The sequence below is a fragment of the Antechinus flavipes genome, chromosome 5 (assembly GCF_016432865.1).
Source record: "Antechinus flavipes isolate AdamAnt ecotype Samford, QLD, Australia chromosome 5, AdamAnt_v2, whole genome shotgun sequence".
Taxonomy (NCBI): domain Eukaryota; kingdom Metazoa; phylum Chordata; class Mammalia; order Dasyuromorphia; family Dasyuridae; genus Antechinus; species Antechinus flavipes.
In genome coordinates this window covers 292,450,754-292,476,404 of record NC_067402.1, presented here as the reverse complement: position 1 = coordinate 292,476,404, position 25,651 = coordinate 292,450,754, and the positions used below count along the sequence as shown (strand labels likewise).

Sequence of the window (25,651 nt, the reverse complement as noted above, 5' to 3'; positions counted from 1 at the left end):
TTACTAAACAAACTCCTTGAAAATTAGAATTGGTTGAATGGAAGCTAATGATTCAATGAGACATTCAATGAGTCCAATAATAAAATAAAGTGAAAAGTCAGGAGGGGTGGGGAAGTAGAAGAAAACATGAAATATCTCATGGGAAAAAACAATTAATCTGGATAGGATTTTATTTTATGAGGTTTTGTTTTTTTTTGGTGAGTCAATTAGGGTTCAGTGACTCGCCCAGAGTCACATAGCACACAGCTAGTATGTATTAAGTGTCTGAGGCTGGATTTGAACTCAGGTATTCCTGACCTCAGGGTCAGTGTTCTATCTGCTGGGCCATCTAGCTGCTCTAAAACAACTAATGTAGAAAATAGATCAGGAGAGTCTTTGCACTATCTGAAAGCTATCAACAGAAGAAAAAAAAAGTCTAGACATCATATTTCAAGAAATTACAAAGAAAAACTGCTCAAGTATCTTAGAACCAAAGGGCAAAGTAGAAATTGAAAAAAATTCACCTCCTTTAGGAAACCTCAAAATAAAAACTACCATATATATGTTAAAGCCAAAATAAAGAGCTCTCAGATTAAAGAGAAAATGTTTCAAACATCTGGAAAGAAAAAAGTCAAAAAGAAATTCACCAAGATTTTAGCAGTTAAAGGAACATAGGGCTTAGAATCTGATATTCTAGAAGACAAAGGATCTGGGATTACAGTCAAGAATAACCTATCCAGTAAAATTGAGTATATTCCCCCTAGGAGAAAAATAGGATATTTGATGAAACAGAACTTTTAAGTGTTCCTGATGAAAAGATCTAAGGAGAAAATTTGACATTTACAGGACTAAAGAGAAGGATAAAAAGGTAAACATGAATAAGAAATCATGATCAGCTAAACAAGGCTCAACTGTTTATATTCTTAAGAGAAAGAATTGAAACCTCACTTTTATCTGAATTTTCCCTGAAATATATGTACAAAGGTAGTTTGTAGGAGGAAGGAAAGGGGTTAAGAGAAAGAGGGTGGGGTAAGAGGGCGGATAGATTGAGGAAAGCAAGGATCAAAAGCAAAGCAGTCTCTTTAAAGAAGGGACAGGGTAAAAAGATCAATTACAAGAGAGTAGCATGGGGGAAAGTATGTAATTAGCAATTATAAGCATGAGTGTGACTGGAGTAAATTCATCCATACTCCAATCTTGTCACCATGCTCTTACTCAGGCTTGGATTACTCCACCTCCTTACCACTTCCCTCAGCCTCCTTTCCCCTCTGATTAGAGGCTTGGACTAGACAGCACTAGACTCCTCCCAAGGCTTTCCTTTAATATAGAGGGCAGAAACTGAACTTTCCAACTCGCAATTCTGCCTGGTTTCAACCCCACTGAACAAGGTGTCCCCATGACAAGTGCCCCCTGGTGTCATCCCCACTCCCCTTTCCAGTTGCTTTTTGTGTCTGTCTTCCTTCATTAGGTTCAAAGATCCTTCCTATGTGTATAAAAATATTGATAGCAGCTCTGTGGTGGCAAAGAAACCGAGGGGATTCCTATCAGTTGGGGAATGGCTGATCAAGATGTATATATTTGTGAGGAAATACTGTTGTGCCATAAGAAATGTTAAAGAGTATGATTTCAGAAAATTCAGAAAGACTTAAATGAACTGATGCAAAATGAAGTGAGCAGAACTAGGAGAACACTGTACACAGTAATAGTGTAGTGGTGATCGATTATGAAATACTTAGCTACCCTGATCAGTACAGTGATCCACAACAGTTCCTACCTCCAGAGAAATTGATAAACTCTGTGTACCTTGAAACAGGTTTTTTTTTTTTGCACTTTATGTTTCTTGCTTCTCTCCGCCCCCCCCCCCCCACCTCTCCCCGACCCCAAAGATGGCTGATGTGGTTATTTGTTTTGGATGACTGTACATAAGCTAAATGGTTTTGTTTTTCTGGCCCTCTCAATGAGTGAGAATGGAGAAATTTTGAATCTGGCAATAAAGTGGAATTTTTTTTTTTAAAGAGCCTTCATCATTGCCAGTGCATTCGTGGTTCTCCTGCCTTGGAACCCATTACCATTAGGCCTTATACAGTGCTTATGGGGCAGCTGACTAACAGGAACTGGGGCCTGGTAGAGAACACAGGTCTGGCACATGCTCGAGGCCAGGAGGTCAGGGAGTGTAAAGAACAGGTTTTGGAAGCCAGAATGTGAAAGTACAAGCTGGCACTGGCCTGAAGAGAAGCAGACCTGGTAGGAGGAAGCTTTACACACAGAAGGGAAAGACAGCCAGGAGTGACCGTGAACTTGGGATAAAGATGAGCTTCTGTCTGCTCCAGTTGTATGCCTTCTGCTGGACAGGAGGGGTCTGGATTTGACCTTAAAGCTTTGACAGATGAGGCAGAAAGAGCTGCTGAGGATAGAGATTTCACTGTTTAAAGAATGGATTCACTTTGGGACTAGGGAAAGTTCAGGGCCAAACCTTCCAGGGGAGGATTAGGGGAAGGAGCCAAGTAAAGGCTTCTTGGAAAGAGAGTAGTAGCAGGCTTCCCTGTGTCCTCTGGCTCTCCCAGTCAGGAAAATGAGCAGGAGGACAAAGGGCTGAGACTCTGTCAGTCTCATCCCAGAAAGTGCCTCTGCAGGTCCTTGATGGAAGCCTAGCTCCCTTAGCAGGGAAGACTAGGAATTGCCCAGAATTGTGTTTAACGTGACTGTGTCTTTTGAGAAGAGGAGATAGTATTGAGGCATCTCTGAGACTGACCAAAGGAAACTATGGATGTTCACTGAGTGACATGATCGGCTTCTCTCTCTCTCCTGAAATCTGCAGGGTGGAGGGCCTGATGGACTCATTCTCTCAGGGACTTGAAAGGTCTTACACTGTTAATAGCAGCATATTGCATGGCATTGAACCATGGCTGAAAGACTTTCATCAGCTTCTTCTCAACCCTCCAAAGGTAAGTTTCGTTCAGCAGCTTGGGACTGGCCCCAGTCTTCCTAAACCATGAGCACACCCCTGTCCTGGGCATCGAGTGCCTACTGTCTCCACAACACTGTTCTAGGACTAATATCAGAGACCCTTCTGTGGGGGAGAAGGACCTCAGGGATTGGACACTCTGGGGGCGAAGAGCTTCCCAATGCTGCTTCTCAGGCCTCCACAGGCAAAGACCCCTCAGTCAGTGCAGGAATTCAGACGAGACAGAGAGTGCGAGGCTGGGGAGCCTTCTGTTGGGAGATGACTCGGTGCTGAATTTCATCCCCGAGTTCCTGAAAGGAAGTGCCGTGGAGGAGAAGTCCCCACTGGGACTGAAAAGGAAAGATTGATGTTTTAATTAAAGAAGAGTGACTCTGGAATCCTGCCTAAACTCATTATAAAAAAATAACAATTTTCATTCCTTTAAGGTGGCGGTGTTTTCAAACACCCTGTCTGTGTGAAACGTAATAGTTTGGGCTCTGAGTAGGGCCCAACATTTACCGACCGCTGACTGCTCCCCATGGGCACTTCCTCTTGCCTAGAGCTAAGGGAGAGGCAGCCAGGCAGCAGGGTGGGTTGAGCTCTGGTCAGGAAAATGAGTTCAGATGGGGCTTGTGACCAAGGAGGAGCACATCACTTAACCTCATCTACCTAGGTTTCTTCAACTGTAAAATGGGAACAATAATAGCATTTGAATCCCCGGGTGGTTTTGAGGATGGAAGGAGATAATATGTAAAGCACTTAGCATAGTGCCTGGGACAAAGTTGGTACCTAATAAATGCTGGTTCCCCTCCCCTCTCCTAGCAGCCCAGAAATATGAATAAGTCATAATCCTCCAGATGCTGGTACGGAAGTGCTGGTGTGTCTGGCCTGACCTCTATTTCTTCTAGGTGGGTGGATGCTGTTGGGGGGGACAGAGATAAAGGAGGTGTAAAGGAGGTGTGGCAGTGTAGTTTGTGGGCCCTCCTAAAGAGAGACCTTGTATTTCCTGTTCCCCAGAAAATGTCCATTCTGACCACCATCGGTGTCCTAGAGGAGCCCCTGGGAAACGCTCGACTTCACGCGGCGCGGCTGATTGCTGCCTTGCTGCACACCAACACACCCAGTATTAACCGCGAGTTGTGTCGGCTCAACACCATGAACCTGCTTCTTGTAAGTGGAATCCCTGACACCCCCGTGTCTCTCCTGCTCGAGCCCAGATGGGGGATGGCCCTCACCTTCAGGGGCCTTGCTCCTTCTACTCCCTACTTTCTGTGTCGGACTCAAGGAAGGCAATGCTAACCCTTTTTCCACTCTACCCTCCTTAGGATAAGTGAGGACAGTTTCCTCCTGTGACTTTGTTTTTAGTCCCTTCATCATCCTGGTCATTCTCCTCTGGACATACAATTCAGGTGCTCATTGTTTTCCTCCAATCTGACACCCCGAACTAGAGAGGGACTGACCAGCACAGAGCATAGTGGCTTTCTTACTTCCCTCCAGTCAAGTTGAGCCAAGTCGAGTCCAGTCAAGCATTTGTTAAGTGCCTGCTGTGTGCAGAGCTCTACGCTGGGAGGTTTCAGCAAAACAGCCTTTATATCCTTATATCCTCCTCCCTCTGTCTACTATATCATACTTTACGACATCCAAGCCTTTTTCTTTTTTGGGTTTCTTTTTTTTTAATTAACAAGCCTTTGGTTTTTTTCTCTCTCCTACCTTTTTTCTCCACTTCCTAAGAAAAAAATTAGTCCCCCAAACAACAAAATCCTTATAAACAAATACACACAATCCAACAAAACAGATTCCTGTAGTGGCCATATTCAAAAATAGGTGTTGCATTCTGCACTTTGAATCCGTCTGCTCTCTGTCAAAAGGTGGGACACAGCCTTCATCATACATCATTTGGGATCATGGCTGGTTATTATATTGATCAGAGTTCTTTAAGTTTTTCATTTCCATTGAGGTACTTATCATATGAAAATTTAACATTTCTTGTCCTAAAAGAATTTTATTATTTAACTTGTCTTGATGTTATACATTTATTGGATTTCATCTTCTCTGATTTGGCCCATCCTTCTGGACAAGAGTTCATAAACTTTTGTGGCATAGACCTCTTGGGCAGTCAGGCAAAGCCTGAGGACTCTTTCTAAGAGTTAAGTTTTTTAAAAATATAAGTAAAATTCACAGAATTGAAAGGGAAAGCAATTATGTTGAAATTTAGTTATCAAAGTATATTTTTTAAAAGATCCTTGGACATCAGATTAAGGAATCTTATTCTAGTGTCTTTGTGGATCCCAGTGATCTCATCTAATGGGTTAGGGTCTCTCAGACTTTGTGCCATCTATGCCTTAATTGATTTTTTTAAAAAACATGTTCCCAAATGGAGCCTCAGAGCAGTTTTCTAGAGGCTTTCTCCCAGGTTGACAACTGTGTGGGTTAGCCACGTTGGCACTTTCAGGCTCCCAAAGCTCTTTCCTTACCAAGCCTCCCATACCCCCCTACCCCCCACCCCCCCCAACACACACACACGCTCTCCATTATACATGTAAGAACTTCTCTGGGGCTCCATTTAGGGCCATGTCTGTTGGACTCATCTCCAAAGTTACCAGTGCATTGTAGATACTAAGAATGAAAGTTGTCTGCTAAGAATTCGGGTGCTAAGGCACATGATGGAGCTGATTAATAGCATTGGGATGAGCGGTCCTCCTCGAATGAAGGAGGAGTATTTGGGAGGAGTTTTTTGGTCCTTCCACTGACAGTCCCCTCTGCTAACTCTCTTAGTGCTCTTAAGGTTTGCAAACAGCTTTACCCATGGGCTCTTCCTGGGCCTCTGAGCTGGGCAGCGGTAGAATGAAGCACGGTCAGAGTTCTTTCTGAAGTTCAGTTCCGTTACGTGCCCTAGAGCCTGAATTCCTGGCAGACGGCCTTCACTCTCAGCAGCTACCCTCCACCAGTAATTATGAGGATGAGGAGCTGAGAAGCTGGAGCACAGAGGGTTCAGAACTAACTGAGAGGGCAGGGAGTGGAGGCAAACGCCGATGACTTTTCCAGGGAGTTAGCCACGAGGAAGTGTGAGGCAGTGGCCAGAAGGGCCGATAAGATCAGCCGAGGATTTTTTAAGGCCGAGGGAGGCATGGGCTGGCATGCCTGAAGGCAGCAGGGCAGGAACCAGTAGATTGGGAAAGACTGAAGATAAGAAAGGACAAGTGGGGGCAGAATGCCAGAGAATTTGGCAGGAGATAGGTCCAAGGTGCATGTGGGGAAATTGACCTTGGCAAAAACAAGGACCATCTCTTCATCTAAGTTGGGTAAAGGAGGAGATAGTGGGAAGAGATAACTGAATGATAGGAGATGAGAAGGGTAGAAGAGGGAGCCTTAGGGAGGCTCAGTTGTGGGGGGAGTATGACCAGATGTTCATCTTAGAGGATGAGATTGGGACCTGTAGAAGGCGAGAATGGCATAGCCACTTAATGAGAAGGAACAGAATGTTGGCCTTTCTGTAGTGAGAGTCCGGTTGAAATTTGTTAACATAAATTGAGAGTGTGCCCAGAGTTTTGTAATGGAGTTGTTTAGTAAGTTCCTCTAGCTCCATTCAGCAGCACGTGAATAGGAGCAAAGAAGACCAAGAGTAGTTATCCAGGACTAGGTTTTATCAAGATCTGATCAACTTTGGGACAAGAGGACAAGAGATTCAGGATTGAAGAGTAGTATAGAATTAAGTTGGCTTATCAAGGGGTCAGAATAGGGAAGGGAAGAAAGTGTAGTTAGTGCAGGGGCAGTAGACAAGAATAGAAGCATGGGTGAAATGGGGTTCTCACAGTGGGAATGAAGAACAGGATTAGGAATTATAAGGCACAGAGAAAGATGGAGTGATTATGATCAGAAAAGGAAATTGCAGGATTGTTAATATGGGAGTGGAACATTAGTGGGTGATGTGTGGCTGAGATGGACCAGAGAAGTAGGTCTCTTCCCTTATTGTTGACCCCAGGTAGTCACCCTTCCGTCACTCCTTCCTGTTTCCAAGTGTCTGCCTACTTCTGGAAGTTGCTTCCTTCGCTGCCCCTGGCTCCTTCCAGTTTTCTACCTATGTGCTTTCTATGTGCTTTAAATTTTTTTTCAGTTATTAAGATAACATTTTTCCTTCATTCTGTCTGTTCCTTTTAACTGTTTAATTGCCTGTTTCTATTTAACTCCCCACTAGGGGAGGGGTTAAAAAAAAAAAAAACACAACCCTTATGACAAATAGGCCCAATCAAGAAAAATAAATTCCCGAAATGGTCATTTTCTTTTTTTTTTTAAATATTTTATTTTATTTTATAATAACTTTATATTGACAGAATCCATGCCAGGGTAATTTTTTTTAGAACATTATCCCTTACACTCGCTTCTGTTCCGATTTTTCCCCTCCCTCCCTCCACCCCCTCCCCTAGATGGCAAGCAATCTTATATATGTTAAATATGTTGCAGTATATCCTAGATACAATATATGTGTGCAGAACCGAGCAGTTCTCTTGTTGCACAGGGAAAATTGGATTCAGAAGGTAAAAAACAACTCAGAAAGAAAAACAAAAATGCAAATAGTTCACATTCGTTTCCCAGTGTTCTTTCTTTGGCTGTAGCTGCTTCTGTCCATCATTTATCAATTGAAATTGAGTCTTTGTCCAAGAAATCCACTTCCATCAGAATACATCCTCATACAATATCGTTGTCGAAGTGGAAAGTGATCTCCTGGTTCTGCTCATTTCACTTAGCATCAGTTCATGTAAGTCTCTCCAAGACTCTCTGTATTCATCCTGCTGGTCACGAAATGGCCATTTTCAAAAATGTAAATCTCACTCTGCAAATTAGTCCATCACCTCTCTGTCAGGAAGTACATAGACTTGTTCATTATTGATCTTCTAGAATCATGATTGCTCACTGCATTGATTGGAAGTCTCAATTCTTAATTAAAAAAAAAACAAAAAACTAAAGCTAAATGTTTATCCATATAAATGCACTCACTCCCCTTTCAACCTCACCCTACTCCCCACCCTCTCATAGAATGAAAGATAAACAAAAGCCCTCTTATAAACATGTACAAATTTCTACATTGCTCATGTCTAAAAAAAAAATTGTGTGTGTATGTGTGTGAGAGAGAGAGAGAGAGACAGACAGACAGAGACAGAGACAGAGACAGACAGAAAGAGGCAGAAAGAAGGTGAGGTTCTTGACTCCATATTTCTCACCTCTCTGTCAGGAAGTAGGTAGCATGTTTCATCATTAATTCTCTGGAATCCTTCATGCTGAACAGAGTTCCTAATTTCAGAGTTTTTGTCTGTACAATATAGTCATTATGTAATTATTCTCCCAGTTTTGTTTACTTCACTCTGAATTAGTTAACCCAAGTCTTCCCAAGTTTTCTGAAAACAGTCCTTTCATTATTTCCTGGAGCACAATAGTCTTCCATCACATTTATATGCCATCATTTATTCAGCCATTCTCTAGTCAATAGGTACCCCTCAGCTTCTCGTCCTTGACACCTGAAAAAGAGCTAAAGGTATTTTTGTAAATCCTTTACATGGACCAGCTGTACGTCTGCTTTCCACATTAGACTGTGAGCAGTTTGCCCTTGATTTGTCTCTTATGATGATTCATTTGTGTTTTTTTACTCTCATGTTGAACTTGAGAGTTTGTCTAAAGCTCTGGTGTTCTTTCTTTTTTTTTAAATTTTAATCAAAAAATCACTTTGCATTTATTAAATATTATGTGTCAGGAACTATGCTTGATGCTGAAAGACAGGTCCTGCTCTCAGTGAGTTTACATTCTACTGGGGGAATATAAAACATCTGGTCTTTTCATCAGGATCTCTTGGAATGGAAAGTCCATTATTCCCCTGTTGCATTAGACTCAAGTGAGTGTTCCCTAGGAATAAAGGACGCCGACCTTGTGGCTGGCTTTTGCCGCTCATTAGGAGACTGTAATTAAGTGCCATGATGTATGCTAAGAAATAGCACACTCTCTATGAGAACAGGAGGAGAAAAAGTTGGTGGGCAGGGGGCATCACCCATAGGGAGGTTGGGACAGATCTGTCCCAGCAGAGCTCTGGAGGCCAGGGAACCCCCGTGGGTGCCGAGACTCACTCACCTTAGGATTCAGAAGACATTTCATGGAATGGGTCCTATGGAAGCAAGGGTAGATTCAGCAAGGGCCTGCTATGTGCTAAGCGCTATTTGAGACCTACGCAGGCGAAGGGGCTGAAGCTCAGTTTCCCCTTGAGCCCTTGGGGGGCTTCAGGTGAAGCTCTGGCAAACAGAGCAGGCCCGAGTGGGTGGTTTCCCACGCTGGCAGCCATAGAGAAGTCTGAGAGGCTGTTGTGGGTCTCCTTTTGTCCTAGGACTTGTTTTTTAAGTTTACCTGGAATAACTTCCTGCACTTCCAAGTGGAGCTGTGCATAGCAGCCATTCTGTCTCACTCTGGCCGGGAAGGAGGATCTTCAACCAGCGACTCTGATTGCCGAGAGGACATAAACAGTGGCAATGAAAACTTGGAAAAAAACGAGTCTTCAGAAATCATCTGTGAAAACGTGATGGTGACCCACGTACGTCCGGCTGGCAGGGCCTCTGGAGGTGCCGGGGGACGGGGAGACAGCCACGTCAGAGGCAGGGCCCAGCTAGGGCCGAGGCAATGGGCCTTTAGAACCTCCGGGAGGTTGTGGGGTTATGGGAAAGCCCCTGCCTCAAGTCAACAGCCTTCTCAGCTCCCCAGCTCCTCTAGGAGAGAAGCTGCAGAGACCCTGGGGCCCTTGCCTTATTTCATGCACATTGAATAGGTGCCCTGCTGTGAGGGGCAAGGTAAGGGTTGGTCTTCCTCTCATGGGGTTGGCACAGAGTGGGGAAGGAGGCCATTCCAGCCCAACATAACCACTTGGGCAAGAGCTAAATAGTACATTGAGCTCTGGCCTTTGCATCAGATTAGAAACCCCGGGAGGTTCTGTCCTGGAGGGACTGAAGTAAAGGTGAGGGTCAGGAAGCCTTCCCTGAGGCCCCAGCTGCACTTCTGACTTCTCAAATTGTGGGTGCCGCCCTCAGAGTCAGAACCAGATCCTGAGAGGGCTGAGCAGTGAACAAGGAGGCGTTTCAGGCTGCCTTGGGGTCTGAGTGGATGTTCTGTCTTCTCCTCCAGCTGTTCCAGAAGTGCCACTTGGTGCAGAGGATCTTGGATGCCTGGGAAGCCAACGACAGAATCCAGTAAGGACCAGGGTGGGAGCGAGAGAGGGGTTCTCTGTGAATTATGAAACAGAGGCCTCCTCTCCCCGAGGGAGTCCAGCAGAAGACTTGGGCCTGCCCTGGAGAGACTAGCATCTGATTGGGATACCTTATAAAGGAGGGAGGGGACAGTCATGAAGGGCTGGAGTGGCTAGAAGGACCCAAGCAGAGGCACAGGAGCGGGACTGGAGGAGTCATGGGACCGTCGTGAGATGTGGTTCAGAGACGGATTGTGGAAGGGATCAGATGCCAGTTAGGGGGTACATGGAGGCAGGACAGTGCAGACTCCAGTGAAAGCTGCAGCCTGAGGAGGGTCTGGATGGAGGCAGTGACTGTGGGAATGGCAAGGAAATGCCAGGAGCTAGAAGTGTACAAAGAGGAGAATTGACAGGACCTGATGTGTGAGTGTGGGAAGGGGAGAGGACTGATCAAGAATAACAGAAATGGAGCAGCCGAGGACAGGAGAAGGGCTGGTTTGGGCTTTGGGGTGCTTGATTGGAGCTCCGGGTGGCTCGGTGGCTTCTCAGTGTTCACAGACATGCTCAGACTGTTCCTGGCCTTAGATGAAAAACAATCATCGAGTGCATTTTGAACAATGCCTTCGATGATTTCGCTGATGGATGCATCTGTGTTTGCCTGCAGTCCCCAGGTGTTCCCTTTGCCTTATCCCAGTCTTTATATGCTATGAAGAATAGGGGGCACAGAGCGCTCTTTGATCACTCATCACCAACCCAGCGTCAGGAAGGCAGACTGAGCACAGGCCAAGCAGAGCCAGTAGCATCTTCCACAGAAGGGTGCCCTCCGGGAGCCCCATGGTCTTGCAGAGATCTCCTTGGTTAAGTCTGGGATTCTGGAAAGAGTGTAGTCTGGGAAGAAGAGAGCCCCCTCGTACCTCATTGATTCATTAATTGAAGTAGAAAAGAAATGGCAGGGAGATTCTTAGTTCCATTTGCCCAGTTTTGAACAGGGTCTTGTACCAGGGATCCTTGCCCTTGAGAGGTCAGGATTAAGCTGCACCAAGCCTGAGGAAGGTCCAGGCCCTCCCCATCTCATTTCCTTCACTGCAGCTTCTTCCAGTTGCCCACTCACTCTGCAACGGGGGCCACCTTTGCTCTCTCCAACTTTTCATTTGCCTTTGGCGCTTGAGTTTCTGCATGATTCTTTTCTGAGCTGCAGAAATGGCCACAGGAAAGGTCACCAGGAAAGCAGGGGTCTGCTCTGCTGATGGGAATATGTGAGCAGCCCTCTCCCAGAGGGCAGTCTGTCTACCTTGGTCACTTAGAAAGTGGCAAAGGCCTTGTTGTGGGGCTGCCCGTGGTAGACTGGCACTGTATGGGGCACTGTCACCCACTCGGGCCCCTGCCTCTGGGCAGTAGTACTCCATCAGACGGCTCCAGCCAGGAGACACAGCCACCATCTACCTTGGGCTGTGGACGTTGTTTTTCACTTTATACCTGGGAATGTTGTGGGTCCTTCCCGCCTGCCTCTTCGATATCAGTGAGGGTGCCAACAATAGCCAGAATTTCCATAACATTTTACTCTTTGAAAGACTTTCCATGTGATCTCATTTGAGCTACAAGAGAAGCTTAAGAGGGAGGGAAGGACTCAGGCAAACAGAGGTTAAGTGAAAATTGCTCAGGGGCACAGTGAGTGTCCGAGGCCAGACGGGACTCTCGGCCAGTTCGGTAGCGGCGGCTTCCCCCTGCTGCTGGCTTCCTCTTTTATAGAGCTGCTCAGAACAAATAAAATCTTGAGATCTTAGGCCCTGTGTCTGCAGGGCCCGGTGATATATATTCATTCTTGCCTTCTGCTGCTTATCTCCTTAATGCTCTGAAGTAAAACCTGAAATTCTTCCCCAATCTGGGAGTGGTTTTAGGACTTCCCCATGACCTAAATTTTCATCCAACAAGAGAGTGCCTGATTCTGCTAGGCCCTGGGGAGCGCCCTACAGAGAGGCGCAGGCCCTGACCTCGTGGCGCTTGCTCTCTGCTAGAGGACACCACACTGTACACCCACATCTTTCCAGGATGTGGCTGTGAAGGGCCCTAAGAGGCCCAAGCACTCTCAGCCTGCAGAGAGGGGACGGCCATGCTCACTTGGTGTCATCACATGGGAAAATATGGCATGTGTCCAGCCCCAGATGAGATAGTGAAGTACAGTCACAAACGAGCCTCTTTCTCCTTGTCCTCCAAGAGCGTCCCCTCGCAGGATTCACCACACACAGATCAGTCAATAGATGTCCTTAGAGGAGGGAGAGAGGATGAGGGAAGGCGGGTGGAGGGCTCTGAGAGGCAGGCCTGAGACCAGACTGGGGAAAGATCCTGAAGGTCAAGTGGCGAGATTTTATTCAGGAGGGAAATGTCTTGTATATTGTCGGGGAACTCTGAAGGTCTCTAACCATCAAGACTGTGCCTGGAGCAGCTCTCCAGGATGACTTTGGCAGGGCAAAGCGGAGCAATAGAGATCAATGAGAAAATGGCTCCTTGATCTCTCTGAGGGAGAACCCTAAGAAGTTGGGCAGTAAATGGAGCAGAAGGGAAGGAGGCTGCCAGCTCGGTCCCTGTCTGATACCTCCCTGACCCTTGGTCTCCTCATTCCCATGAGCTAGAGCAGGCCCCGGGCTCTGCCACTCAAAAGTGGCTGCAGAGACAACAGCTCTATTTATGTTACTTTGTCAGAGGTGGGAAGCTGACTCCTGGCTCTGATGATTTTGTTTGTAGGGCCGAAGGCGGGATGAGGAGGGGAAACATGGGCCACCTCACCCGAATAGCCAACGCTGTTGTCCAGAACATGGAGAAGGGCCCCATTCGGTCTCAGATCTGCTCATTCATCAAAGGTACGGGGCTCCTGTTTTCTACTGTCCTCTCATCCCACCCAGCTCCTGAAACCTTCACTCCAGATGATTAATTCCCGGTCTCCATGATAAAGTCCCTCTCGGGTCTCATGCCATCAACACATTACAAAGACACAGCTGCTGCTTTCCCTCCTGCCCAGCTTTGCCCTTTCCCAGGTCTCAAAGGCTGTTCTTGAAGTTCAGAATTGTAGAATCTCAGAGCCGCCCAGGCAGATGTGATCCCTTACGGCTTCCCCATGTGTTATTAATCAATCCAGCTGAAAGTGCCATTGATGGGGAGCGCCTTCCCTCCTAAGAGAGCACATTAGCCAGAGATCCCAGCACCAGCATCCTGAATGAGAGCAAAGGGCAGTGATGGCAAATCAGCAAGCATTTCTCAAGCTCCTGTTCTGTGCCAGGCCCAGGGCTTAGTGCTGGGGAGTCAGGAACAAAGAGAGAGCTCTCTCTGCCCCTGAGGAGCTTCCATTCTATTGGGGGAGCCAGCACATAAGGAATCAGGTAGCTAGAAAACCAAATCACGGGAATGGTTTTGAGGGGCAACCCTGATGGCTGGGGAGAAGAAGGGTCTGGGGGAAGGGCTGGACCATATTGAGCCAACTTACTCAAACCTGACTGAACTTATCCTCTGCCGGCAGGGCCTTTGAAAGCCCAGGATTACTTCTGTCAGGATAAAAAGTAGAGGAAAATTTAAAGGCTATCTTTTAAAAATCCAATCCAAGTTCTAAGCAGCTCTGCGGAGGGGGGAGGGGGATTTTGACCAAAGGCCTACAAGGGTGGGTGCTTCAGATGGATCCATTGAGGGGTCAAGGGCAGGGATTATGCTGGTGTACCTAGTGGCTTCTCCAATGGAGAGTTAGTCTCGTCCTTGGGTGACGTCCATCGCCACCTTCTCCTTGGAACCTTTCTGACTGAGCAGGACTCGATGGAGTTTGTGCTTCAAGAGAGGAGCCTGACCAGGAAGGTCTTGTCTGCCATGGGAGGCCTTGTCTGGAGCAGGGCCCCCGGCAAGGCTCATAGTCACCCCGAGTCCCTCCTGTTTGCAGACGGCCACAGAGCTTGGAGGATGACAGAAATGAGTGGTTCTTTCACAGGAAACCCCAAGTTTCTACTTTTATCTGAAATGGTTTATGCAGGTGGACTAATGCGGGCTAAGGTGATGTGTCCTCTGTGTGACTGGACTCCACGGCACCTTAGAAGGCGGCTTCCTGTGAAAGAGCCTCCCTGAGGTTGGAGACTTTGTTAGTGATTTGAGCACAGGCGTTGATGGCGTCCCCACCCCAATCTTTAGTTGTCACCAGGCGGATTCACTGGGTCCCAGAGGCCAGTTCCAAAAAGATCTGCACAATCCGGACTAGAGCTGGATGAAATGCCTTCTGGGAAAGCAGAAAGCTCTCTGTGTAGGACCCTCCCTGTGACCCAAGAGGCCATTTCAGGAGGACAAAGTGGAGGAGCCCTAAGTTGGCAGGATTCTGTCTCTTTAGAAATCAGGAAGAGCTGGCTGGGACGTGGCACCAGTGGCCGTGGGCCACACCGAGCAGGCAGAGCTTCCTGGATGTGGGAGGCGGGGGGCCTGCTGCTGTCAGCGCGGCCCGCTTACTCTGGGACCCGAGGTGGTGATAACAACAGACATCTCTGGGTACCCAGGATGGGGAAAAGCACGCAGGCCATGTCAGGTGCACACAGTCAGCCCGCGGAAGCAGCTCGGAGGGCCTGGAGGGAAGATGTGCACTGTGGACAAGGGGCTGGCCTCGGCCGCTTGGCTGCACAGGGAGGGGCACACCCCCGTCAGCGCTGAGATCCTCTGGCTGTGGAGGGAGGGCCCCCCGCCCGGATTCTACAGGACTAGGGCAGACTGGCACACTTAGCCACATCGCGGCTGCTTGGGGAGGCCTGGCTCTTCCTAGACCTGTGCCCTTTTGGGGGGCGGGCTACGCTTGGGAAGGAAGCGAGTGAGGATGGCAGCCGGCCTGACACAGTGACCACAGACCTCGGTCTGGCCCGCTTAGTGTTCGGGGATTCTGCCCCAGCCCATGAGCATCTGGCTAAGCACGCCCGGGTTGGCTCGTCCGTTTAAATGGGCAGCACAAGTTCTGCCATCCTGGGGGGAGAAAATGACAGTGCCCCGCCCCCACACGAGCAGGCCCTCTTGCTGTGATCTCCCAGAGGGGGGCGAGGGCTTTGTGCGCTCGTGTGACTATTTCAGCCTTAAGATACGGGCTTGGCCGCTCTGGCCAGCCCCGGCTCCAGGATCCACCACGTTAGGGTGTGTGATCTCCCCTTCGGCTCCAGGAGCTGTTCTGACCAGCGAGAGCTGTTGTCCCTACAGAGCTTCCCGAGGATTGCCGAGGGCGGTGGGAGAGCTTTGTGGAGGAGACGCTGCCGGAGACCAACCGGAAAAACACCGTCGACCTGGTGAGAAGCCCGGGGGGCTCTGGGTCCTCCCTCAAGGCGTGGGGGGCTGCGGGGAGCAAAGCCATGGCCAGAAAGAGACCCTCAGGTGCAGGAAGCGGGAGAGTCAGCGTTTCACTTTGTTTCCTGGCCCCCGGTGGTCACTTGGACCTCTGCTGGTCCTGGCTGTGGGGAAGGTGTGCCCGGGAGGCCCTGCTCGGGAGTGGCTCTCCAGGAGGCCAGTAGGGACTGAGCAGCACCCGGGTGGTTGTGCTGGACGCCAGCAGCTGAGGCCTGGAAGCCCTGGAGGGCACGCTCCAATGAGCCTGGGCTCTGTTCTGGTGACCCTCTGTGAAGCTCCCCCTCCCCACCCCTGCCACACTCCTAGGGCCAGAGGCAGTGTCCCCTGGGCTCCCCCACACAGTGCTCCCACTTGTGTTGCAGGTGAGCACTCACCATCTTCACTCTTCCAGCGAGGATGAGGACATGGAAAGCGCTTTTCCAAACGAGCTGTCCCTGCAGCAGGTGAGGGTCATGCCCGGTCCTGGAGCTGGGTGCAGAAGGCGCGTTGTTTGGCGAGAGCAGTGGAGGGCCACGGGAGAAGTCAGAGGCATGGCTCTCTGGCTTCTCCTGCAGGGTCAGGGTCAGGATCCTCGTGGGCTCCTCCCCTCGTAGCTGTTCTCCAGAGGCAGCTCCTTGGAGAGGGCTCTGCAGCTAGTGGCCGGAGTGACCTTAGGGAGGTCAAAGAGCTTCTCCAACCACCTTGCATCTGCCCCCTGACACTACAGAGAGGGGAGGGCAAGGCGGGGCTGGGGCAGGGGGAACTGGGAAAGGCTCTCTAAGAGGGGAACATGGGCCTTATAACTGTGAGGGAAGTGGGGAATAAATGGGAAACTTTGAGGTTGGGTGAGCAAGACACATTGTGGACAACCTGCAAGAAAGCGCCTGAGTTTTGGCAGTCTTGTCCCTGAGCTTTGACTGAAGGAGCGAGGCGCTTGCCGAGAAGGGCCAGGAGCAGCCTGGCCGCCCAGGAGGAACAGCACGACCCGTCTCTAGCTCCCTGGCCGGCCCTGCTCGGAGCCGCCCTGGGCCAGGCCCACGGGCCTCAGCCCCCTTCTGACTGGGCTCTTGCCGTCTCCCCAGGCCTTCTCTGAGTACCAGATCCAGCAGATGACGGCTAACTTCGTGGATCAGTTCGGCTTCAATGATGAAGAATTTGCAGACCAGGATGATAATATCAAGTGAGTTTGTCAGGCTAATTGATGCAGCTGGTTTCTGGTCAGTTCTGGCTTCTTGGCCAGCCTTGCCCCATCCCAGCAAAGTCTGGCCCAGGTTCTTTTTTCTTTAAGTTCAGTCTGAGTTCATGCTCAGCCCCCAGTTCTCTCCCCACCACCCCCAATTGAGAAAGCAAGAAGAGCAGATCCTGGTACAACACGGATAGTCAAGCGGTTGCCTGCATTGGCCGTGCCCCTGTGTGAGGAGGGGCGGGGGTGGCATGGGGGGCCGGCTCCCTGCAGAGTCCTCTCCCGTTGTGGCTGGTCCCTGTGCGGGGCAGACTTCCCAGTTCTTTCAGAGCTGTTTGTCTTCACAACAACAGCTTTGCTGCCATTTAGTTGCTCGGTTATGTTTGGCTGGTCATAACCCCACTGGGGGTTTTCTTGCAGAGATACTGGAGTGGGTTGGCCATTTCCTTCTCCAGCTCATTAAGCAGATGAGGAAGCTGAGGCAGTCAGGATGAAGTGACATCCCCAGGATCACACAGATAATAAGTGTCTGAGGCTGGATTTGAACTCAGGAAGCTCGACCCTTCCTGGCTGCCTTGTTATTTTCCCTGCACACGCTGTAACTCGTTCAGCCCTTCCCCCGCTGAGGTCCCCTCAGCTCATTGCCACCACACACGGGGCCGTCCAGCCTAGGCTCTGGTGGACTTCCCGAGTAGAAAAAGAGCTTTACAAGCCTTCAGGTGGTAGAGGAGGGTCCTTACCTACATTGAGATGCTATCAGGAAACCCCGGGACGGTCCCACGAGAGCTTAGGCGCTCAGTGTTGCGTCATGAGACGTCCCTGGGTGTGTTTGCTTAGCAGGTAGGTCCGGGGCAGGGGCCCATCCCTCCTCGCCAGCACTGAGGCTGGGACGCAGCTGTGTCCCATTGAGTTGTGACTCTTCTTACCGTGGGAACCAGCACTGTGACAAGGTTGAAGTCCCCTCCCTCCCCCCTCAGCTCCCTCTGCCCTTAGGCAGCGTTTCCTTTTCCTAAAGGAGCCAGGCTCTGCTTTAGGGAACCAAGTTTCCCGAAGGTGACTCAGGATGCCCAAGATTATCACCCCTCACAGCGGGGTCAGGCTGAGGGAGGCCCGAGTCCAAGGTCACTGGGACCGGGGAGCTGCCAAACGGGCAGGCCCTCCGTTACCACACAGGTCCGGGCTAAAGCAAGCCGAGGGCTGAGCCGGCCAGCGCCAGAGCCCAGCAGCCTCGCACCGGTCTGCCCTGGGGTTGCCGAGCTGGGCCGCCCGGGGCCAGTGGCCGGCCCGCCGTCTGAGCGCTCCCTCTGTCTTTGTTGCAGCGCCCCTTTTGACAGGATTGCTGAGATCAACTTCACCATTGACGCCGACGATGACAGTGTAAGTGGGCCCAGGGGAGCCGGAAGCAGCAGTTCTTGGCCCACATGAGAGCCGAGGCCGCCAGTCCTCGAAGTCAGTAAAGAGAGGGAAGAGTGTTCTGGTTCTAGGCCTGGGGCCTCAGAGGCCACGACGGGGAGAACGGGAGCAGCCCCCAGGAAGGCCCTGACTCAGGCAGGCCAGGACCGCCCTCCTCGGAGAGGCCTCCTACGGCCCTGCCCTTCCTCACCGGGAGGCTTTGGGGGGGAGTGTCAGGAGCTAATGTCCGCCAAACTTTGTTTCAGCCCAATGCATCTCTGTTTGAAGCGTGCTGCAATGACCGGATCCAGCCCTTCGATGACAACGAGGATGAAGAAGACATCTGGGAGGACAAGGAAATCAACTATGCAACTCAAGCAAAATCCAGAACCAGGTACGGTGACGGCCTCTTCAGCCGATGCAGACCGGCTGCGGCCTCGGCCCTTGTCCCTGGCCTCTGAGCAGCTCCGACAGCACCCTGAGCCTCCACGGCCTCCCTCTGCCTCCTCTGCCTTATCATCTACTTAAAGACAAACGTCACTTTTGACTGAGAATCACCATTTCCTCATTTCGTTCCAAAAGGGGTTGTGCCCGAGGAATCCGACAATGCCCAAAGAGGCTGCAGTCAGCCTGAAAGCCGGCCCTCTGCCCAGGCGCCCTCCTGCAGACCCCCGCCTCCCTCCCTGCGGGGCCTGTCCCTTCCCCCTGCAGATGGCCTTCCAGTTATTTGTGCTTCACCTCCCTGTTGGAGGGGACGAGGGAAAGGGCTTTGAGTCTGAGGAGGCGGCTTTTGGCAGGCGGCCTCGGGTCAGGGCCGGGTTTCTCCCCTCAGGTTTTCGGGGCACAAGCCCCTCCTCTTGCACGGCCCACGCCCCCACAGCATTCGCAGGACAGAAGGCCTGCGCCGGCAGACCCGACCCCCGGGCACCTCCTGCTCACTCTGTGTCTGTTCTAGGTTTGGTGCTTCACATACCTCAGAGTATTCCAGGAAAAGCAATCTGGAGAACGGGGATCAGGAGGGCAGCGAGGACTCGGAGGAGGAGGAGGGGGCCGGGGAGGCCCGGCACGGGGCCGGCATTCCTCTTTCGGGGAGCAGCAGCACCACCAACCTCACCCTGAAGGCTGAAGACCTGGCCGCCTCCGAAGGTGAGCAGACCTCCCGGGGAAAGCTTGGGTGTGTGGGACCTTGTGGAGCTGGCTCACTTCCCCGAGACCCCGCTCCTTGCCAAGCCTGGTCCCAAGGACGCTGAGTGAGTTCGGTTTCGCTCTGGGCCGGACCCATTTATGTTCTTCAGAAGACCACCTGTAGGCTCTGCGCCTGCGCGAGGGAGGCAGCGCAGCTTGGGGTCTCCCGGTGTGTCAGGGGGGCCTGGGGAGGGCAGTGACATCCCCCAAGGCTCGCCCTTCCCATTCCATCCATTCCTGCTTTGCACAGACCCTGTCCCAGAGAAGCCTGGGGCCCAAAAGGCTCCTCTTGGTCCAGCTGCAGGGTCTTGGCCTCCCTCGGGCCCCCCGATACATGTTCCCGGGTTCAGTAACAGGTGTCCCTAAAGCCCAGAGCCAGGAGACGCTCCAGTTCTGCTGCAGTGCTCCTGCCCGTCTCTGGGAGGACGGACCTAAGTGGGCCCAAAGCCCTGTTATTAGAGGTCAACAAAGGATCCAGCCAGGGTTTCTCCAGTGGGCGGCCTGGGCCCGGGGCTCCTGTTCTGAAGAGCAGGTCCAGCCTTGGGCTCAGGCCTCACATCTGGATGAGATACAGGCTTCTTCCTCCCTCCTTCCTCCCGTAGCAAGGACCCAGCTGTAGTCACAGTAACCACTGCTCTATCCTCCCTTCCTCCTCATCCTCCTCTTCCTCCTCCCTCCCTCCCTCATCTGACTTCTCTCCCCTCTCCCTTTTCGACCTCCCTCCAACCTCCCTCCTCCTTTCTTCCTCCTCCTTCCAACCTGTCTCCCCACTCCTTCCCACCTCCTTCCTCCCCTCCCCCTTCCCCTTCCTCCCTCCCTCCCCCTCCGCCTTCCTCTGCAGGCTCTGGATGGACAGCTGTATTTGATGAGCCAGTAAATTCAAAGCCCCCTCCCTCAGGTGTGGCCATGGACATCGGTTCCCGTGTGTGGGATGCAGCCGCTCCGGACACCGCCACTTCAGAGGAAAAAGGCTGGGCGAAGTTCACAGACTTCCAGTCTTTCTGCTGGTAAGGAGACGCAGGCGGGAGGGCCCCTTTCAGCTGGAGGAAGAAGGCGGGGGCTCGGGGGAGGCCGGACACTGTGCACTCGTTCTCGGGGCTTCTCGTGGAGCCTCATTGGGAAGGTCTGCAAAGTGGCACGTGCCGGGCGTTAGGGACTTGGCAGCCTGGGCCCCGGCCGCTGCCAGGCTCACCCCCGCTCATTTTCCAGCTCGGAATCGGGTCCTCGATGCAGTTCTCCCGTGGACACAGGAAGTAGCACTTCGGAGGGAAAGCCCAAGCCCAGCCAGGACAAGAGCTGTGAGTGGCCTTAGAGCATGGCGGGGAGGCGGGGGTGGGGCTGGTGGCAAAGGCCGGCACAGGCTCAGGGCCCGCGGCGCCGACCCCCAAAAGCACCCGCGCCATTGCTCCTAAGTGAGCAGGTCAGCGGGAAGACTGGCAGAATCGCTGGTAAACCGCTGCCACCGAGCTGAGGGGCACGGGGCCGAGCTCCCGGCTCCTCCGAAGCGGACGGGACTCCCAAATGAGATCCCCAAGTAGAATTCGCCTAGAGGAGGCTGAAGGAGGGGACACGGGCTCAGGAGAGCTAAGAAGTGGCTCACAGCTTGGCTGCTTTTTAAATGCTTGGCTTTAATCTTTACCAATTTGAGACTTTTCTGTGCATTCTCGGTGACCCTTAGGCCAAAAGAGAAAAGATCAAAAAACGGGGAGAAAAGGTCAAGTGCCAGGGGGCCAAGTCTGGGAGCCAGAAAGGCTCCGAGGAACTCCTGGGCCCTGGGCCACTGCAGCCGCCAGGGTGGGCATAGAAAGCAGACTTCTGCTGAGCTGACCCACGAGGTTCAAGGTCGCACCAGGTCCTCAGGAGCCTCCTGGTTGCAAACAGAAAGCACGGGTCACTCCAGCCAGATAGTTACTCAGGAAATGAAAATGTCCAGGAGCTAAAACCATAAGCTTCACATCCTAAAGTGGGTATTCTCAGGCCTTAAGCCAGCTCCAGAGAATGGCAGTCTGGGGGCGGGCCCAGGATGCCTTTGGGCCAGTTCTCCGGTCCCCTGAGGGTCCACCTGCATCACGGGAGGCCCAGGAGGCCCTCCCAGGGAGGAGGGATGCTGCCCCTCCAGCATTGGGCATCCTGCCCAGAAAGGCTGGGGTAGCATGTGAATGTGAGGGATTAAGGAATGTGGGTGGGTCTGGACCTCTGCTGGACTCGAGTGCCCTGGGCCTGCGCATCTCACGAAAGACAGCCCGGCTCAGACTGCTCTGGGTTTGAGTGGGCTGAGAGCATCATGGCGGGGGACTGTCCCGAAGGGCTTGGGTGCCAACTGGCCGGGGCCCCCGCGGCCTCAGAGTGACCGCTTTCCCCCTTCCCTTGCAGTCGGCCCGGCTGCTCCTTGCGTCTGGAATGTGTGTGTGGCAAGGAAGGCCCCCCTGGTGGCCTCCGACAGCAGCTCCTCGGGGGGCTCGGACAGTGAGGAGGAAGACGAGGAGGAGGAGGAGAAGAAAGCGGGTATCATCATTGAAACTGTGGGCCCTGGGTCTGGGCAGGAAGGCCTCAAGCTGACAATGGACACCAAGAAGGAGAAGGCCGTCTCGAGCAGGTGAGAGGAGAATGAAGGCTGAGGGGCGGGCTTGGAGGGCATGCTAGTTAGGGGGCCAGCCCCGGGAGGGGTCCGGGCCCACACTCCCCACCCCATGTTCCACGCAGAGCAGGAGATGCTCAAGGAGTGGGCTCCGATGTGGTCCCTGCCCTGGAGTGGACTCGAATATTTACTCACCAAAGAAACCCTGTTTCAAGGGTGATTTTTCAGAGACGATCAGGACAGAGTAGGCGTCCCACCCTGAGGCGGCCTCAGAGGTTCTGGAGGGAGGCTGGGGCCCTCGGAAATGCTGCCAGCCCTCGCCCAGCGGACCCAGGGGGCCGCAAGCGGCAATTAGAAAACATGGGCCGTCTCTCCCCTTGTTTCCCCCCAAATCAGGAAAGATTCCAGGCTAGTGCTCTGTGGTTCAGCTCCTCCCCTGGTCCAATTTGGGGAAGTGGGTGAGGTTAAGGGTGAATGAGGAGGCCTGGGAATGGGGATTGTCCAGGAGGCCTCGAGTAGGAGGCGGGAGCAGCGAGGCCCGATGCAGCACCTCTGAGCCGAGCTTGACGGCTGCTGGGGAAGGTGGCCAAGGGGCCTCGTCGGCCGTCTGATAAGCTTGCTAAAGCCCGGCTCCTTGAGATGGGGAGCGACAGCGGGGACCCCCGGGAAGACCTCAAATTTCCAGGCTTCGAGCCCAACTCCTGGCAAGGCAGGCCCAGGGCCAGGGCCCTGGCGTGTCAGTCCCTATGATGCCTCCAATACTCCAATAGCACATGGACGGGGCTGACCCTTGGGGCCCCTTATCTTAGAACTGCTTTTTCCTGCACGCCCAAGAGGCAGCAAGCGTCGCTGTGGCAACAAGCAGCTTCTAGCTTCTGGCTCCTGTCTATGGGGAAATCATTGCACATGTTCATGTTTAACTCTGTGAACAGTACCTAGGAGATGGGAAGAGGAATAAGCATTTAATAAGCGCCTGCTGTGTGCCAGACACTGTAAAAGTGCTTCACAATCCTCAGAAGAGCTCTGGGAAGGGCGCTGCTGTTATCCCCGCCTGGCACTTGGGAAAGCGGAGGCGGGCCGAGTGCCCGCTGCCCCAGTCCTTCTGACCCGGAGCCCGTGTTTGAGCTGCTGTGCCAGCGAGCTTACCCTGGGACCCAAAATGAAAAGGGTTAGAGGCTCTTGGCTGCTTCTTCCCAGGGTGGAGGAGGCGGCCTCCCGAGGACGTGGCGATGGGGGAGGGTCAGCCGCCTGTGATCAAACAGACCCCATGAAATCCTGTTTTCAAAAGCTCCCAAATGAGCTCAGGAGGAGGAGGGGGCCCCAAGAGAGGAAGCCCTGGCACGGGGTGTTTGCCCTTAAGGGGCACGGGTGGGGAGATTTTCATTCCTAGTCTTTCCTGCTTCATTTTTCCTGAAGAGAAAGTCCCCTCTGGCCCGGGATTCAGACCCAGTCAGAGCCGGGGCCAGCTCACCAGATGCCTAGGAGTGGGCAGCCGGGCCCTCGTGCAGAACCCAGTTGGGTCTCCCCGGTTCTTTCGAGGCATCAGCTCAGCTTCCAGTGTCTCCTTCCCCTTCCCACCAGTAAGCCACCAGGGATCCCAAGGATCCAAGAAGGGAAAAAGCCAGGCCGGGAGACCGACAGACTTGTCTCCTGCCCCCTTGCCGGCGCCCAGCTGCCAGCCTCCGCGGCATGGAGGGCGCCACCCTCTGGCTCGGCTCCTGTCCTGACCATGTCACCTTTGCTTGGGGCTCCTTCCCGACGCTGCCCCGGCCCATGGTCGACCCTTCCTCCCACTTCCTTTGCCATCGACCCACCCTGCCCTCGTGGATGTCCTTGTAGCCCTCGAGCCCCTTGTTTCTGGTGGCGCGGCCATAGCCCGCTTGATCTTTGAACCAGAGTTGTCACTTTTTGGCTCTTTCCTGAGCAGCAGCACCCACTTGGTTGCCAGTTCTTTACTGCCAGAAAACAAGTCCTGCTGTGAGTGTCCCCGGCCCGGGCCCCGTCCCGCCTCTTCCTTCCTCAGCTGCTCTTCCCGCAGGTGGATCTTGGGCGAAGGCCTGGGCACGGGGCCCTTTTCAGATCCAAATTAAAGTGACGCCTTTGCCCGCTCCCTGGAGGAGAGTGAAGGTTTTTGTAGGCCCGCCTGTGGCCGGCACTGAGAGAGGAGACTGGCCCAAGAGCACCCCTCCCTTCCCCTCCTTTCCAAACCTTATCTGCCACCTTCGCATCTTACCAGCTCCCCTTCAAGCTGCTTAAAGCCTTCCCTAAAAAGTCACTGTCCACCCAGGCCTTAGAGGGGCGGCCCCGAGGCCGCAAGGTGTGCGCTGCTGAGACGCCGCACACGCAGCGCACACGGGCACCCCCCCCCCCATACACTCCAGCACACGTGCACACGCACCCCACCCCCCACACATGCACGGCATGTACACACAGAAACACGCCTTTGCCCGGCTCTGGCCAGACCTCCCCGGTCCCTGTCAGTGTTCCCAAGCCTGGGGCCACTCCCGGCCATGGGGGCCCGTTCTCAGGGCACTGGGGAAGTCTGCCCCGTTGCATTTCCTCTCTGGGGTGGCAGCGGGGCCAGGAAGGCCCGGGCCTTTCTCCCCCTCCTGTTTTCCGGGTACTGCTCTCTCCCGAGGCCCAAATCCTTCCTTTTTCTCCTGGAGATCGCCGCACCCAGGGTCAGGTGCCCAGTGTTCTAGAGGAAGCTGGGAAGGAAGGTCCATGAGCGGCTCTTCCTTTGTCCACAGCCGGGGCCGGGCTCAGGGCACCCCTCAGGAAGGGTGTGTGAGCCGAGGTCAGGCGGCCAAAGGGAGCAGGCCCCGGGTCAGCAGCTCGGCCAGGTAGCCGCAGAATCCTGCCCGACAACAGCTTTCCGGGGTTCCCCGGGGGGGCCCGCTGGGCCAGGTCTCCTTAAGCCTCAGCTTGCCCAGCTCTGAGCTGGGCTTTGGAGAAGTCGAGGGCGCAGCCTTAGGCAGCCTGCAGTGTGGGGCAAGCCGGGAAACAGTAGGGGGGAGCAAGTCAGGCCCCCCCCCCCCCCCAGCAGCTGCTGCCCAGGCGGGAGCGCGGTCACTTGGGAACATCGTTTATGCTGCTTCAGAGAATCAGGAAACGTAGGAAGTGACTTGTGAAGGGATGGGCTGGGGGGGTGAAAGGGGGGAGGGGGGAAATGGGAAGCCGGAAAGATGACCGGGCCCTGCCCTAGAGGGCTTTCACAGCGGCAGATGGGCGACTGTCCCGGGACCTGGTGTGCTGGGAGAGGTCCCGGAAACTCGGGAAAGGACAGGTCGTTGGGGGGCGGGGGGGGGCACAGGAGCAGTTCGTTGGCCGGTGACGGCCATGCCTGTGGGAGGAGGAGCGAGCCTGGCTCTGCTGCTGGGGGGGCACAGCTGATCTTTGGGCTTCTGCTTCAGTTATGGCCCAAGGCAGCAGTGAGGAGGAGCCGTCCCTACCTCCCCCTCGCCTTTCCCCGCCATGCTGCTTTCTCTCTGCCCCATCCGCTTGCCGCTGAGCTCCACGGGAGACCCCACCCCCAGGACCACCCCAAGGCTGCTGCCGCTTTCCTCAGCTTCCAGGGTCTTCCCGGCCCGGGCCCGGCCAAAGCCAGAGGGGGATGGGAGGTGGCCTGAGAAGGTCTCCTAGACCACATTTCTGGGGTCTGAACTCTCACCCGAAGGGGTCAAGCACCTGATGTTAGAGGATGGCTAGGGACTGGCTGAGGGTGCCCAGGTTGGGGATCCTGGCAGAGAACCTCCCACCGGGAGGGGAAGGGAGAGCGCAGGAAGTGAATGAGGGAGAAGTGGGGCAGAGAAATCCCCCCATGGAGAGGACCGGCGTGGGGAGGGAAGG

At 53.1% G+C, this 25,651-nt stretch overlaps 1 protein-coding gene across 3 annotated transcripts in view; it reads left to right on the top strand.

The window, feature by feature from the left end:
* Window positions 1-25,651, top strand: part of PPP6R2 (protein phosphatase 6 regulatory subunit 2) — a 112,832-nt gene that overhangs the window by 86,337 nt on the left and 844 nt on the right. For 2 of the 3 annotated variants that reach the window (XM_051962598.1, XM_051962599.1), the window contains 14 exons: window positions 2,798-2,924; window positions 3,941-4,093; window positions 9,291-9,494; window positions 10,079-10,143; window positions 12,882-12,997; window positions 15,342-15,427; window positions 15,848-15,928; window positions 16,547-16,644; window positions 17,967-18,024; window positions 18,306-18,433; window positions 18,995-19,185; window positions 20,066-20,231; window positions 20,434-20,522; window positions 21,598-21,820. In XM_051962598.1, the coding sequence (XP_051818558.1) occupies window positions 2,798-2,924; window positions 3,941-4,093; window positions 9,291-9,494; window positions 10,079-10,143; window positions 12,882-12,997; window positions 15,342-15,427; window positions 15,848-15,928; window positions 16,547-16,644; window positions 17,967-18,024; window positions 18,306-18,433; window positions 18,995-19,185; window positions 20,066-20,231; window positions 20,434-20,522; window positions 21,598-21,820 (1,785 nt within the window). The remainder of the gene's footprint in view (window positions 1-2,797; window positions 2,925-3,940; window positions 4,094-9,290; window positions 9,495-10,078; window positions 10,144-12,881; window positions 12,998-15,341; window positions 15,428-15,847; window positions 15,929-16,546; window positions 16,645-17,966; window positions 18,025-18,305; window positions 18,434-18,994; window positions 19,186-20,065; window positions 20,232-20,433; window positions 20,523-21,597; window positions 21,821-25,651) is intronic. The other variant, XM_051962600.1, reaches the window with a different exon arrangement.